Source organism: Pyrus communis, chromosome 12 (genome assembly GCF_041283825.1).
Source record: "Pyrus communis isolate YQ-2024b chromosome 12, ASM4128382v1, whole genome shotgun sequence".
Taxonomy (NCBI): Eukaryota; Viridiplantae; Streptophyta; class Magnoliopsida; order Rosales; family Rosaceae; genus Pyrus; species Pyrus communis.
Window position 1 is genome coordinate 22528903 of NC_142576.1, and position 14971 is coordinate 22543873.

Below are 14971 nucleotides of genomic sequence, written 5' to 3' on the forward strand. Positions count from 1 at the left end.
GAGGCAAACGTGTGCACAAAGCGTCATGGCCGCCAGCCAACCCTCAACTCTCTCTCAAGCCTCGGGATTATCCATTCAACCAAAATGCTTTGAGGCTGAGGACAAGAGATGTGTTGCTTCAAAGTTCCATATTCTTGTGGGCACAGCTGTGGGCGCACATCGAACCCTTAATCACTTGCAAGAGCCGTGTTAAATTTATGCTTGCATGCATGCCCCAGTTGACGAATTTCTCTCTCTAAGTCTAACACCGTCATTTGACCAAATGAAAAGAACCGTCATAGATGATGTCAATCAACTACCTTACAACTGACATGCTTTATATTTAGAAAAATTTAGCGAAGAACTTTTGGTACTATTAATTTTAACAAAAAATCACATTTTTACATTAAAAAATTAATATTGATACTATTTATTTTACTCTTTATTTTGTATTTATCGTTAAAATTCAAAATTTTCAAACAATTTTCATTAGTTTTTCTTTATATTTATTAGAATTTTATATTTTCACTTAGTATTATATATATTTTAGTAATATTTCTCTTTATTTTAAAATAAGGATCCTAAGTTTTAATAATCTCGTAATGATAAGGTCGAAATCAATTAATTCTCTCACATTTTAGTAAAGGATAATACCAGGGAGTACCCAACATACTGACCATCCTATCAATTAACGACACGTGTCCTTTCAAACTCACACACCTAACTAAAACTAGTGGCCGAACGGTCACTATTTTAATATCCAAACATTCTTCTTCTCCCTCACCAACCTTCACCGGTCTGTCCTCTCCATAGTCGTCGTTGCCGGCCGGAAGCCCACCCCTTCCACCACCTTCCTCCATGCATCTCCTTCTCTTTCTCTCATGATAATCTACAGTTTTGAATAAACAATTTCAAACTTCCAATCTTGTGATCTTTCACCAGCTCTAATTTCGAGGATTTTCAAAACCCAGTTTTACCAAGTCGGGGTGGATTCGGAAAAGATATAGAATGGGGATGGATCGCCGAAAAAGAGACGGAGTGGGGGTGGGTCATCGGAGAAGAGGGGATTGAGGATGAGTGGCAAGAGAAGAGACGGAGAGGGTTGGGGTCGCCCGAGAAGAGGCGGAGTGCGGTGGGGTTGTTGAAGAAGAGACGGAGTGTGGTAGCAAGGTTGGGAAACGGGGGAGGAGAAGGGTGTTTGGCCGGTGAAATAGTCAATGTTGGGCTATCAAAATAGTGATGTTTGATGAAACTCAAAGCTTGAACGTTGATCTTTTTACAAAATCCATCAATTTTCATTGTAGAAAACTATATTTTAATCCTTAAATAAGATGAAGTTTAGAAAAATGTCTTATACAAGATTAAAAATTGATTTTAATCCTTAGACTCTATGTCTTATACAAGATTAAAAATTGATTTTAATCCTTAGACTCTATTTAATGTCAGCATATGTATTCAATGTCTCTTTTTTATGTATTTATAATTTTATGAATTTAAATTTTATGAAAATATTATAAATTTTAATTCTCATTATGGTAAGCATTTTTATAAGAAAATATTTTCGTAGAGATTTTTCGGTATACTTTTGTTTTTTTTCATATTTTTTTATCTGCCACTAATTCATTACAATATATATTTAGGTACGAACATTTCGGTACACTTTGTTAGTATAATATGTTTAGGTACAAATATTTCGGTACACTAGTTTAATAATCGACATTTCTGTCACATCCCCGCCCGGGGGGAACCACTTCCCGGGCCCGCTCCACCACCGTAGCACGATATTGTCCGCTTTGGGCCCCGACCACGCCCTCATGGTTTTGTTTTTGGGAACTCACACGAGAACTTCCCGATGGGTCACCCATCCTTGGAATGCTCTCGCGCGCTACTCGCTTAACTTCGGAGTTCCTACGGAAGCCGAAGCCAGTGAGCTCCCAAAAGGCCTCGTGCTAGGTAGGGATGGGAATATACATTTAAGGATCACTCCCCTGGGCGATGTGGGATGTCACAATCCACCCCCCTTAGGGGCCCGACGTCCTCGCCAGCACACACGCGGCCAGGGTTAGGCTCTGATACCAAACTGACACACCCCGATCGAGATCAGGGCATGGTTACGTCACCTCCGTGTGACGGCCAGCACGCCCTGATCTCGGTCGGAGTGTGTCGTTTCAGTACACTAGTTTACCATTATATAGTTAGGTACGGAATTTTCGGTACACTTATGTTTTTACATATTTAATTATGTGTCACTAATTCACTACAATACATTTAAGTACGAGAATTTCGGTACGCTAATTTAGTAAAATATATTATGATACTAACGTTTAGGTACACAAATTAGAGAAAGTTAAATAAAATTAATGAATTAAAATGTGTATAATAATAAATTTAAAATTTAATTTAATAACATTAAATAAGTTATCTATTAATAATAAAAACAAAAATATAATATGAATTAGAATTAAGTACACATTAGGGGACTAAAATTAATATTCAATCTTATACCAGGTATTTAAATAATTTTCTTGAAGGATTAAAGTTCAAAAACCCATTTTCATTGATCATCATGGGAAAATAGTATTGGAATTTGGCTTAATTTATTGTCTTCAAGAGTTTTATTGACGAGAGATAGTCTAATTTAGGGCTGAGAAAAACATTGGAAGGTCGAGATCAAATTCAGCCGATCTAACAGTCATTAATTTTCTAAATTTCATTTAAATATATAAATACACACACACACACACACACACACATATATTTTAACTCTCAGTTCAGTTTGAGATTAAATTCTTACTGCTACTAACTATAGTATTTTTTGTGGTATAAAATTACAAAATTAATATTTTTCTTATCGTGTAACGAGTTATCCATGTGTATACCTAGACCGACCCGTTATCTTAGCAGATGATTATCGAGTTACCCGATAACGACCTGATTCGTTATCGTGTCGACCCCAAAACCTGTTAATTTCATGTGTTTCGTGTCGGGTTAACAGATCGTGTCAGAAATTACCAGGCGTACCTTGTGTAATGTGTGTGTATATATAATGGGTGGATTCGTATCACTATTTTTACACATGTTTTTTTGTGGATTCGCTCCATAATATATTTTAATGGTCCGCACAGCCTATCTTTTAAAACATCATTTATCAATTATCCTTACAAAAAGTGTCATATCCCCGCCCGGGGCGGATCACTTCCCGGGCCCGCTCCACCATCGTAGCACGATATTGTCCGCTTTGGGCTTACCATTCCCTCACGGTTTTGTTTTTGGGAACTCACGAGCAACTTCCCAGTGGGTCACCCATCATGGGATTGCTCTAGCCCCTTTCTCGCTTAACTTCGGAGTTCCTACGGAACTCGAAGCCAGTGAGCTCCCAAAAGGCCTCGTGCTAGGTAGAGATGGAATATACATATAAGGATCACTCCCCTGGACGATGTGGGATGTCACAATCCACCCCCCTTAGGGGCCTGACGTCCTCGTTGGCACACACGCGACCAGGGTTAGGCTCTGATACCAAATTGTCACATCCCGGCCCGGGGCAGAACCACTTCCCGAGTCCGCTCCACCACCGTAGCACGATATTGTCCGCTTTGGGCTTACCATTCCCTCACGGTTTTGTTTTTGGGAACTCACGATCAACTTCCCAGTGGGGCACCCATCATAGGATTGCTCTAGCCCCCTTCTCGCTTAACTTTGGAGTTCCTACGGAACCCGAAGCCAGTGAGCTCCCAAAAGGCCTCGTGCTAGGTAAGGATGAGAATATACATATAAAGCTCACTCCCCTAAGCGATGTGGGATGTCACAAAAAGTTAGACAAATCTAAACCATGAAAACATTCATTTGTAGTAAAGAAAGTGGACAACTACTTTTCACTTGAAACTGTAATACATCTTTCTCGCACCTCATATATCTCCTACCAAAGCTTTATCAAACACCATAGTAATTAAAAATTTTTGAACAAGCAGAGGGTTGCAGAAATTAAAAAAAATTAAACTAACTAAAATCAATCCAATTTAGTTCCAAATTTTATGCTCACAAGTGTACGAGTATAGAAAGCAAGCATTTAATATCATCCCACAAAAATTTATCTAAATCTTACCAACTAGTTTGAATCCAATTGCAAGGTTATTTTAATTTACAAAGATTCATGAAGGAAGATGGGTTTGAGATTTGAAACTAATTGTAAAATCAAATAACAGAAACAAGAAAATATGATTAATAAAACAAACAGTAGCAGAAAAGAAAGCAAATTATAATCCAATTGAGTAAAACATTAGAGCATCCGACTCACCATAATGAATCATATTTTTTTCCAATATGCAACTACCCATGGCTTATGTAATAGTTTAAATTATTGAAGCTCATTAAGATCATTTATAGTAAAAACTAAGAGCTGGCATCTACTCCTAAGTAATTCATGGTATCTCCTGCAAGAAGCTTAAGCTGCATCAAATTTACGAAGTTATAATCAAGATGGTAATTGGTCACCTAAATTAAAACGAGATACATACACACAGCAGAAAAATACTCAATGAGAGCAAAAACTTGAAAAATAATTCACTCAAGGTCTTAAGAATTCAAGGTCATAGTTATGTCTTAGCCCTAACAATGAAAGTTAGTTACGAATCATCATAAAAAAACATATCTATATCATTCATGAAAAATAAGAGATTAAGATTCAAGAAAACCCTAAAGTCTCTCCTCTACCGCACCTCTTCCCTTGGTTCTCGACATCCTCCAATTGCCGCAGCCAATCGCTTTTAACTTCTTATATAGCAGCCGAATACTCCTAATTTGTAGGATAGGAAGCCCTACACGCCAAAGCCCATAACCCGAAATTCTCTGCTGAAAATAGAATCACTTCAAACTAGTAAGTCCTGAAATATTTGAACCCAACCCCTATGTTTCCTGCAAGTGGCCCCTTTAAGAAGAGTGTTGCCTTTGCAGTGCGGTATGATTCGAATTCCATCTAACAAATTTATTGTTTGACAAAAAAAAAATGCAATGTTTCCTTTTTCCATTCTCGGCCGAATTCGCAGCTACAATGTCACCAAATTGATTACCGTCCCCTTTGAAAGCTGATCAAAACGCACAACAACTAAAACTCCCCAATTTGCAAGGCCGAATACAACCCACAAACTGGAACATGATTTAGAAAGCGGATGTTACATCTCTCTAGTTTTGGTTCAGTTGAAATCCCACTTTCAGGTCGCTGACCGCTTGGAATTTAGAAAGAAACGCCACCCCTTCTTCCTTCTATTTTGGAGCATACAAGAGTGAACATCACATGTTCTGTAGGTATTGATTTGGATGGTCACGTGGAAGCAAAACAATATGGCCCATCCAAATAAGGATATGAATATTAACAGCTATTTACCACGGAGAAACGGAGAACATACTAAAAAGTTATGAAAACAAAATGAATTTAGATAATGGCCACATATTAATTCAAAAGATTAAAGCTCCAGCAACGCACATTTCGACTAGAAATTACACAGATATATTATGAGACTTTCCTTCTCATTATCTAGTCATAAGGGCACAAATCCAAGTAAGTCGTTTTATTTACATTCAACATATCATCAGAAAATTCTAACTTTCAGATTAAAATAGATAGTAAAATATGCACTCATTGGGAAGCATCTCCAAATAATCAAACCTAAACGGCACTTATTCCCAAATTATGAAAATTTTAAAAACAATAAGGGTAAATTACATAATACCCCCCTCAGGTTTGAGGTTTATTACAACCCATACAACAACTTTAAAACATTTCACTTTCATACCTCACCTACTACTATTAGAACCCACCCCACCTTCCCCACAACCTCTCCCCACCCTTCTTCTCCTTCCTGAGCCGAGCCTCCCAACCACCTTCCTCTTCTCCACTCTCATCACCTAATCCCTCGTTATCGTGTCCGCATCCCAACGCGATTTTGTTAATCGAGCCCGAGAGTTGGCTGTAGGTGGAAGATCCGGCTGGGTTGAAAATCGGGTCAGATTGTTGGTAGCAATCGGAGCAGGGGCCGCACTGAAGCACAGTTGCCGTCGCTGCCGGTGTCGAGCACCATGTAGAACGACTTCGCTGGAGTCCCGACGCTGATCTGGAGAAGTACTCGCCGCTGCCCTAGCTAACACCAGAGACCACAGGGGTGGAGAGGTCCTGGGGTTGGATCTCGGTGTGCATGGGCTCAATCACTTTCCAATACCTCTTCACACGACACTCTCATACAACTCCAACCTAAAAAACCACCACTACAAAAGTCCAAATTGAATTTGAACCCATGCAATCTATAATTGGTTGGTCATGATATTTCTAGCCACAAGTACATCGGATGCAAGCAATGACTTTTCCCAAAAGGTGTCAGCTATATAGCATCGAGGGACAATCAATTTTAGATATACATTTCGACACTTATTTTGGAGCACTTATACGATAATTTTATTCAACGATTCTAATCGTTTATATTTCAATTCATCATTTATATAAAAATTTAGATAAATCCAAAACTATTCAAATATTCATTTATAGAAAAAAAAAAACGAATAAAGTTCTACAAAGTAACATTAATAAAATTACTATCATTTATTCCAAGGGTCATATGGTTCGGACTAGAGTGATTTTTGTATACATGATCTTTGAGGTAAGATCTAAAAAATAGACGAATGAATTGGTGAAATACATTACGAAATGGGCCATACAAATGTATGGCAAAAAAAAATAAGTGTCCTTGTTCCTAACCTATGGATGAGGATCCTCTTTGTATACTCTTAGTGGGGATCCTAGGGATTCTCACATCCTAACCGTTCATCGTACATCATGCGGTTAATTTTTGTTAGGTATTATTTATGTTTATTTTAAATAAAAAATTCAAAATGATTTCTGAAATCATGATGTACGATGAACGGTTAGAGGAGGATCCCTATGATTCCCACAATTTAGATCTGGAATCCAAATCCCTAACCTATATATCATATATATATATATATGTATGTGTGTGTATATATTTACTTATTTAGTAGCAATAGACTATTTATAGCTGTGTGGTTGGGTTACGTAGAGGCAAACGTGTGCACAAAGCGTCATGGCCGCCAGCCAACCCTCAACTCTCTCTCAAGCCTCGGGATTATCCATTCAACCAAAATGCTTTGAGGCTGAGGACAAGAGATGTGTTGCTTCAAAGTTCCATATTCTTGTGGGCACAGCTGTGGGCGCACATCGAACCCTTAATCACTTGCAAGAGCCGTGTTAAATTTATGCTTGCATGCATGCCCCAGTTGACGAATTTCTCTCTCTAAGTCTAACACCGTCATTTGACCAAATGAAAAGAACCGTCATAGATGATGTCAATCAACTACCTTACAACTGACATGCTTTATATTTAGAAAAATTTAGCGAAAAATTTTTGGTACTATTTATTTTAACAAAAAATCATATTTTTACATTAAAAAATTAATCTTGATACTATTTATTTTGTATTTATCGTTAAAATTCAAAATTTTCAAACAATTTTCATTAGTTTTTCTTTATATTTATTAGAATTTTATATTTTCACTTAGTATTCTATATATTTTAGTAATATTTCTCTTTATTTTAAAATAAGGATCCTAAGTTTTAATAATCTCGTAATGATAAGGTCGAAATCAATTAATTCTCTCACATTTTAGTAAAGGATAATACCAGGGAGTACCCAACATACTGACCATCCTATCAATTAACGACACGTGTCCGTTTAAACTCACACACCTAACTAAAACTAGTTGCCGAACGGTCACTATTTTAATATCCAAACATTCTTCTTCTCCCTCACCAATCTTCACCGGTCTGTCCTCTCCATAGTCGTCGTTGCCGGCCGGAAGCCCACCCCTTCCACCACCTTCCTCCATGCATCTCCTTCTCTTTCTCTCATGATAATCTACAGTTCTGAATAAACAATTTCAAATTTCCAATCTTGTGATCTTTCACCAGCTCTAATCTCGAGGATTTTCAAAACCCAGTTTTACCAAGTGGGGGTGGATTCGGAAAAGATATAGAATGGGGATGGATCGCGGAAAAAGAGACGGAGTGGGGGTGGGTCATCGGAGAAGAGGGGATTGAGGATGAGTGGCAAGAGAAGAGACGGAGAGGGTTGGGGTCGCCCGAGAAGAGGCGGAGTGCGGTGGGGTTGTTGAAGAAGAGACGGAGTGTGGTAGCAAGGTTGGGAAACGGGGGAGAAGAAGGGTGTTTGGCCGGTGAAATAGTCAATGTTGGGCTATCAAAATAGTGATGTTTGATGAAACTCAAAGCTTGCGCGTTGTTCTTTTTACAAAATCCATCAATTTTCATCGTAGAAAACTATATATTAATCCTTAAATAAGATGAAGTTTAGAAAAATATCTTATACAAGATTAAAAATTGATTTTAGTCCTTAGACTCTATTTAATGTCAGCATATGTATTCAATGTCTCTTTTTTATGTATTTATAATTTTATGAATTTAAATTTTATGAAAATATTATAAATTTTAATTCTCATTATGGTAAGCATTTTTATAAGAAAATATTTTCGTAGAGATTTTTTGGTATACTTATGTTTTTGCATATTTTCGTAGAAATTTTAATTCTCATTATGTTTTTGCATATTTTTCGGTATGCTTATGTAATAGTTTAAAATATTGAAGCTCATTAAGATCATTTATAGTAAAAACTAAGAGCTGGCATCTACTCCTAAGTAATTCATGGTATCTCCTGCAAGAAGCTTAAGCTGCATCAAATTTACGAAGTTATAATCAAGATGGTAATTGATCACCTAAATTAAAACGAGATACATACGCACAGCAGAAAAATACTCAATGAGAGCAAAAACTTGAAAAATAATTCACTCAAGGTCTTAAGAATTCAAGGTCATAGTTATGTCTTAGCCCTAACAATGAAAGTTAGTTACGAATCATCATAAAAAAACATATCTATATCATTCATGAAAAATAAGAGATTAAGATTCAAGAAAACCCTAAAGTCTCTCCTCTACCGCATCTCTTCCCTTGGTTCTTGACATCCTCCAATTGCCGCAGCCAATCGCCTTTAACTTCTATATAGCAGCCAAATACTCCTAATTTGTAGGATAGGAAGCCCTACACGCCAAAGCCCATAATCCGAAATTCTCTGCTGAAAATAGAATCACTTTTTTTTTTTTTGGTACAACGGAGGGCAAAACCCGGCAAGCAAACAACAAAAGTCAGGCAAGAACAGCCCTAGGAAGGGCCCTGCCAATAGAGTCTGAAACTAGAAAATTACTAGCAGTGGTAGGAGGAGAAACAAAAACATGAAGGCCTAGGGATAGCCCATGACCCAAGTCAGCCATGTGATCAGCTGAGGCATTCATTTCTCTATAGATATGAGTGACTTCACATCTCCAATCTTTTCCGATGGCTTCTTTGCAGTCAACAATGAGGTTGTAGAGCGGGTGCGAATCCAGAATAGGATTTTGGATCAAAATAACAGCATCCCAAGAGTCACATTCAAGGATCACATCCCTGCATCCCTCCTTCCAAGCTATAGAGAGTCCCATGAAAACACCCCAAAGTTCAGCTTCCATGATGGTTCCTCTGCCCAAATTAGCAGCAAAACCCTTAATCCAATCCCCTTCAGAATTGCGAATCAAACCTCCAGCACTTATGTGCCTAAGAGGGTCCTTACAACTCCCATCTGTATTGATTTTATATCTACCAATTGGCGGGTGGATCCAATGGATTGAGATGATTTGTCTAGGAGGCTTACTAGAAGAACACTTGTTGGCATTATACCAATCCCTTGCAAATTGAAAAATGAACTTCTGGGGTGAGACAGGCGGTTGTTGACCATCATTGAAGACAAGATTGTTCCTCCCTTTCCAGCAATACCAGAGAGTTGAGGCAAAGATAAGGTTCCAGGGTAATCCATGTATGGTAGAACAGTATGTCCTAAGATTGATGGCCATCCAACTCTGGAAATCAAGAGCAAAAGAATGGGCAACTTCAGGAGGGATTCCAACACCATTCCAAAAGGAAGGGGAATGCCTACAAGACCTGAAAATATGATCCATTGATTCCTCAATATTAGGGCAGATTGGACAACACGGGTTATTAGTAAAACCTCTTCTAGCTCTCTGCATATTGGTGAGAATTTTCCCATGACCAATAGTCCAAAGAAAAGTCACTAATTTGGGTGGGAGCTTGAGTTTCCAAATGAAGTTCCATTTCCAAGGAATGATATCATCATCGCCAAAGAGAGAGAGATAAGCAGTTTTCACGGAGAAGGTTCTAGAGTTGGTGAGGCTCCAAATTACCTTATCTTCCCTATGATTCGCAATTCCAACATGTAAACTGAAAATATGCTCCACAATATCAGGGGGAAGGCAGGAGTATAACAAATCTACATTCCAACCATCATCAATAAGGAAGTCATCAACAGTCCATTCAAGCATGTCAGCTGAAAGAGGGATGGTAGCAAAATTTTCGAGTACGCCACTCTCAAGCCAGTTGTCTTTCCAAAAATGAATTTGGCTTCCAGACCCGACTCTCCATCTCATACCATTAGGAAGGATTTGGGCACCAAAGAGGATTCCATGCCAAGTATGAGAACAATTAGTGAACTTAGCAGAGCAAGCACCCACCATGTCGTAGTGCTTGAGATATTTTCCCTTCAAAACTTGTGCCCAGAGGCCCGGGTCTCTTTGCATAAGTTTCCAACCAGTTTTAGCAAGGAGGGCTTGGTTCATAACCTGGGTATCTTTCAATCCTAAACCACCCATAAATTTAGGCGTGGATACTGTCTCCCACTTAACAAGGTGAACCTTGGAATTATCCTCAGTGTGACCCCATAAGAAATTCATGTTCAACTTATCAATTTTATCGCATATGGAAACTGGGAGGCGAGTAGATTGCATTGTGTAGATTGGAATAGCTGAGGCAACTGATTGTAGGTAGACAAGCCTACCTGCCATAGAGAGAGTATTGCTCTTCCAAGCAGAAAGACGACGTTGAACTTTTTCCACAATGTATCCATACGTCTCTTTATTGACTCTAGAATGCAGTAACGGCACACCCAAGTAGTGTCCTAAGTCAGAAGTGAGAGGAGAACCACAGATGTTGGCAATTTCCATAGCCTTACTTCGAGAGATATTAGGGGAGCAGTAGATACAAGATTTATCAAAATTCACCTGCTGACCAAACACGGCACAAAAAATATCAAGGCAATCCTTCAATAATCTGGCTTGAGTTGAGGAGGCTTCCGCAAACAAAATAAGATCATCCGCAAAAAAGAGGTGAGAGACAGGAGGCCCATTGCTAGATAGCTTAACTGGCTTCCATTTCTTAGTAGTGATGCATCCATTAATGATATGAGATAGTTTTTCCATGCAAAGCACAAATAAATAGGGGGAAAGGGGATCTCCCTGTCTGATTCCACATTGTGGGGAGAAAGAATCAGTGAGCTCACCATTAACAATGGCTTGGTAGTTGACTGTGGTAACGCATTACATGGTGAGTTCCAAAATTTTCCCTCTTAGCCCAATCTCCCAAAGAACATCTCTAATAAAACTCCACTGAAGACGATCATAAGCTTTGGATAGGTCAATTTTCCAAGCAATGAACCCTTTTTTACCTTTGGTGTTTCTGTACTTATGGAGGATTTCTTAAGCAACAATGACATTATCAATAATTTGCCTACCCGGGACGAAGCTCACCTGAGTAGGGCTAACAAGTTTATGGATAAGCGGTCTCAATTTACCCACCAAAATTTTGGAGATGACCTTATAAAGCGTAGAACACAGACTAATAGGCCTCAACTGTGTCATGCTTGTAGGGTTATCAACCTTAGGAATCAACGAGATGAAGGTGTTATTAATGTTGTCAGGGAGTTGAGTTGTATTGAAACATACCTTAACCATATCACAGACATCCTTGCCACAAAGATGCCAAAATTTTTGGTAGAATCTAGCAGGGATACCATCAGGTCCAGGGGCCTTGAGTCCACCAATAGCAAACATACAAGCTTTAATCTCTTCATCGGTGACTTCCCCATTTAGGACAAGTAAATCTTCACCAATAAGACCAGGGAAAAGGTGAGGTAGATTCTCCATAGTTGTCGTCGTTATGCGAAAGGAGAAAAGATCTTTGAAATAATTGACAACAATCGACTTTAAAGTCTCTTTATCGTCTGTCCAAACTCCTTCAGAATTAATAAGGCCTTCAAGTTTATTCTTCCTTCTTCGCACCACCGCAGAGAGGTGGAAGAACTTGGTATTTTTATCTCCCTCCCTAAGCCAAGTATTCCTTGACTTTTGAAGCCAAAAGAGTTCTTCTTGCTCAAGGATAGTACTATACTCATTGGTGAGCTGTTTTTCTAAGTCAAACAGATACGGCACATGGCAAAAGCAAAGAGTCTTTTGGATTCCGCATATACGAGCTAAAAGCCTTCTTTTCTTTTGAAAAATACAGCCAAAGACATTGTGGTTCCAACTTTGAAGCTCAGCAGAAAGAATGATAGTTTTGCAGCTAGCATCACCTTGAGCACTACTCCAAGTATCATTAACAAAAGGTTCAAAATCCGGGTGAAGCATCTACATAGCTTGGAATCTGAAAGCTTTCAACTCAGGGTTAGGAATATGTTTGGAATGAAGGCCAATAAGCAAGGGGCAATGGTCAGATTTCACTTTAGCAAGATGCCTAACATATGCCTCAGAGAAGAGGTGTCTCCAAGCTATGTTGCAAAGGCCTCTATCAAGTCTTTCCCAGACGATTTCACCATGCTCATTTTTCTTGCTCCAAGTAAATTTAGCACCAATGAACCCAAGGTCCACCAAGCTATTCCTAGAACTCCAATTACCAAGACCACTATTTTTATTAACAGGCTTACCCCCCTTTTTCTCTGAACTATGAATCAATTCATTGAAATCACCTGCAATGAGCCAAGGCATGTTAGAAGCTGCAGAAACACCATCAAGATAAGGCCATAAGTGGCTCCTCACCCGGGGGCAAGGAGAGGCATACACCACCGTTAGCATCCACTGAATCTGGCCATCCATTACAACAGCAGTGATTGTTTGGGAGGAGCAAGCCACAACAGTCAGTTTCACAACCTCATTCTTCCATAAAAGCCAAACACCACCAGAGAAACCATTGGCATCAACAACATAATAATTTGAAAAACCCAAGCCTTTTATGACTTCAATTGCCCTCTCACCACTGATCCTGGGTTCCAAGATAGCAAAAATGTTCACTTTGTTCAATCTGACGAGATCTTTAGCAGTAACGGAGAAAGGTTTCCCTCCAGCACCTCTTACATTCCAGACCATAATCATCATAAAATCAGTAGGATATGGAATACCTGGGGTATGGACCCAGTCAAAATGAGGATATCGACGCCTCTACCAGAGTAGAGGTGACACCCACCACACCAGTTTGAACATCAATCATGGCTTCTTGAAGCCTATCTTTCTCTACAGACACAAAGCCATCAATAACATGTCTTCCATTCTCCAGCAAATTCCCACCCGACATATCCGTATCATTTTTATCAATATCCGGCGGTTCATGCCCATAAATTTGGGTATTTTTGTCTGCTACGTCATTGGCAGCTTGAGGATCAGCAACATTAAAGTTAAAACTCCCCAACTCACTTTCTTGAATGTCCATGCCATTAACTTGGACGCCGTTGGACGGATTTGTGGCAATCTTAGACTTGGCATTGGTTTTCCTCAGAGAGGATTTTGACTGCGGGGACGAGGTGCTTCCAAGATTTAATTTGGCACTAGCCGCCCCCATACTAAAACCACTAGAGCCTCCCTTCTCCTTGTTAGAGATGTCCCCTAGAGCCTTCCTAGGTCTGCCTCTTTTTTGTTTCTTCTTTTCAAATCCCATGGTATTCTCCATTGTATGTTCCTTGCCCTGTACAGACTTAGCTTTGTCAATAGTATTCGGCTCAACATCCTCTACATGTAGAGGACAGAATCTTGAGCCAGAATTATTCGACTTCCTGGCATTTTGGTCCAACTCATGGATATTGGTTGGCTTGGCCCGACGATTATATGTCACAATACTCCAGGGCCCAATCAATGGAGAATCATGAGTCTTCATAACCTTCCTAGCCTCAGTAGGGCAGCTCTTATCTGATTTATCACCATTTGAACTCATAACTTGGTCTTGAACTGACCCCTCATCCATAGGTTGGATGGTCTCTGCATCTGGAACAGGAGTTGTAGACTGTTTCCTAATCAAAGAAGGACACTCTTCACGACGATGACCATAGCAACCACAGTTGAAACAAACAAGGTGCAGACCCTCATACTCCACAACATACCAACAGTTTTCAACTTTGACATTAGCAATTAGGGACTTTGTTAAGTCCAATTCAACACAAACTCTAGCATATTTGCCTCTAACTTGGGAGGCAGTGTGCGCATCAACACGAAGAGTTGTGCCAATGAGGTCCCCAATTCTTTTCATGGCTTCCGGATTGAACCACTCAACGTGTAGCCCAACAATTCTCACCCAGACAGCCATACGGTTGATCGACTCACTATGAGGGTCAAACCCAGCTCTCCATTTTTGCATAACCACATATTGTCCTGCAATAATCCAAGGTCCTCCGCACAAAATATTCTTCATATCACTTTCTAGAACAAATTTCACAATAAAGAAGTTATTTTCCAAATCAATTAGCGAGAAACGCCCTTGGAGCGTGCTCCACCATTGTTGCAAACGGCCAAGGACGAAATTGTGAGTATGAGACTTACCCATGATCTTGATAATAATGGCATTTCGCCATGGACGAAGAAGTCGAGATTTGACTGAATCAGTGAACTTTATGCAAGGTCCACGTGTTTCCTCATAGGTTTCAAAATCCCCATCTCCAATTTTAAATTGGTCAGTCTCCTCACCTGGAATCCCTTCAATCTGTGGGTTAGCATCTACAAAACCCATCAGTTTGGCCTTGAAGTCCATTTTTGGAAGTGGTTCCAGAGGACAGTTGGT

The 14971-nt window shown here is 39.3% G+C and overlaps 1 protein-coding gene across 1 annotated transcript; it reads right to left on the reverse strand.

Moving 5' to 3' along the window:
* Positions 1–12558: 12558 nt before the first annotated feature.
* On the reverse strand, positions 12559–13293 carry LOC137739280 (uncharacterized). The gene has a single exon (XM_068478832.2). It carries the CDS (start codon positions 13291–13293, stop codon positions 12559–12561), a length of 735 nt encoding a protein of 244 aa, XP_068334933.2.
* Positions 13294–14971: the final 1678 nt, after the last annotated feature.

Excerpts from the sequence above, each read along its gene's own strand:
- LOC137739280 (XM_068478832.2), bottom strand. The coding sequence starts at position 13,293 with ATGGTCTGGAATGTAAGAGGTGCTGGAGGGAAACCTTTCTCCGTTACT.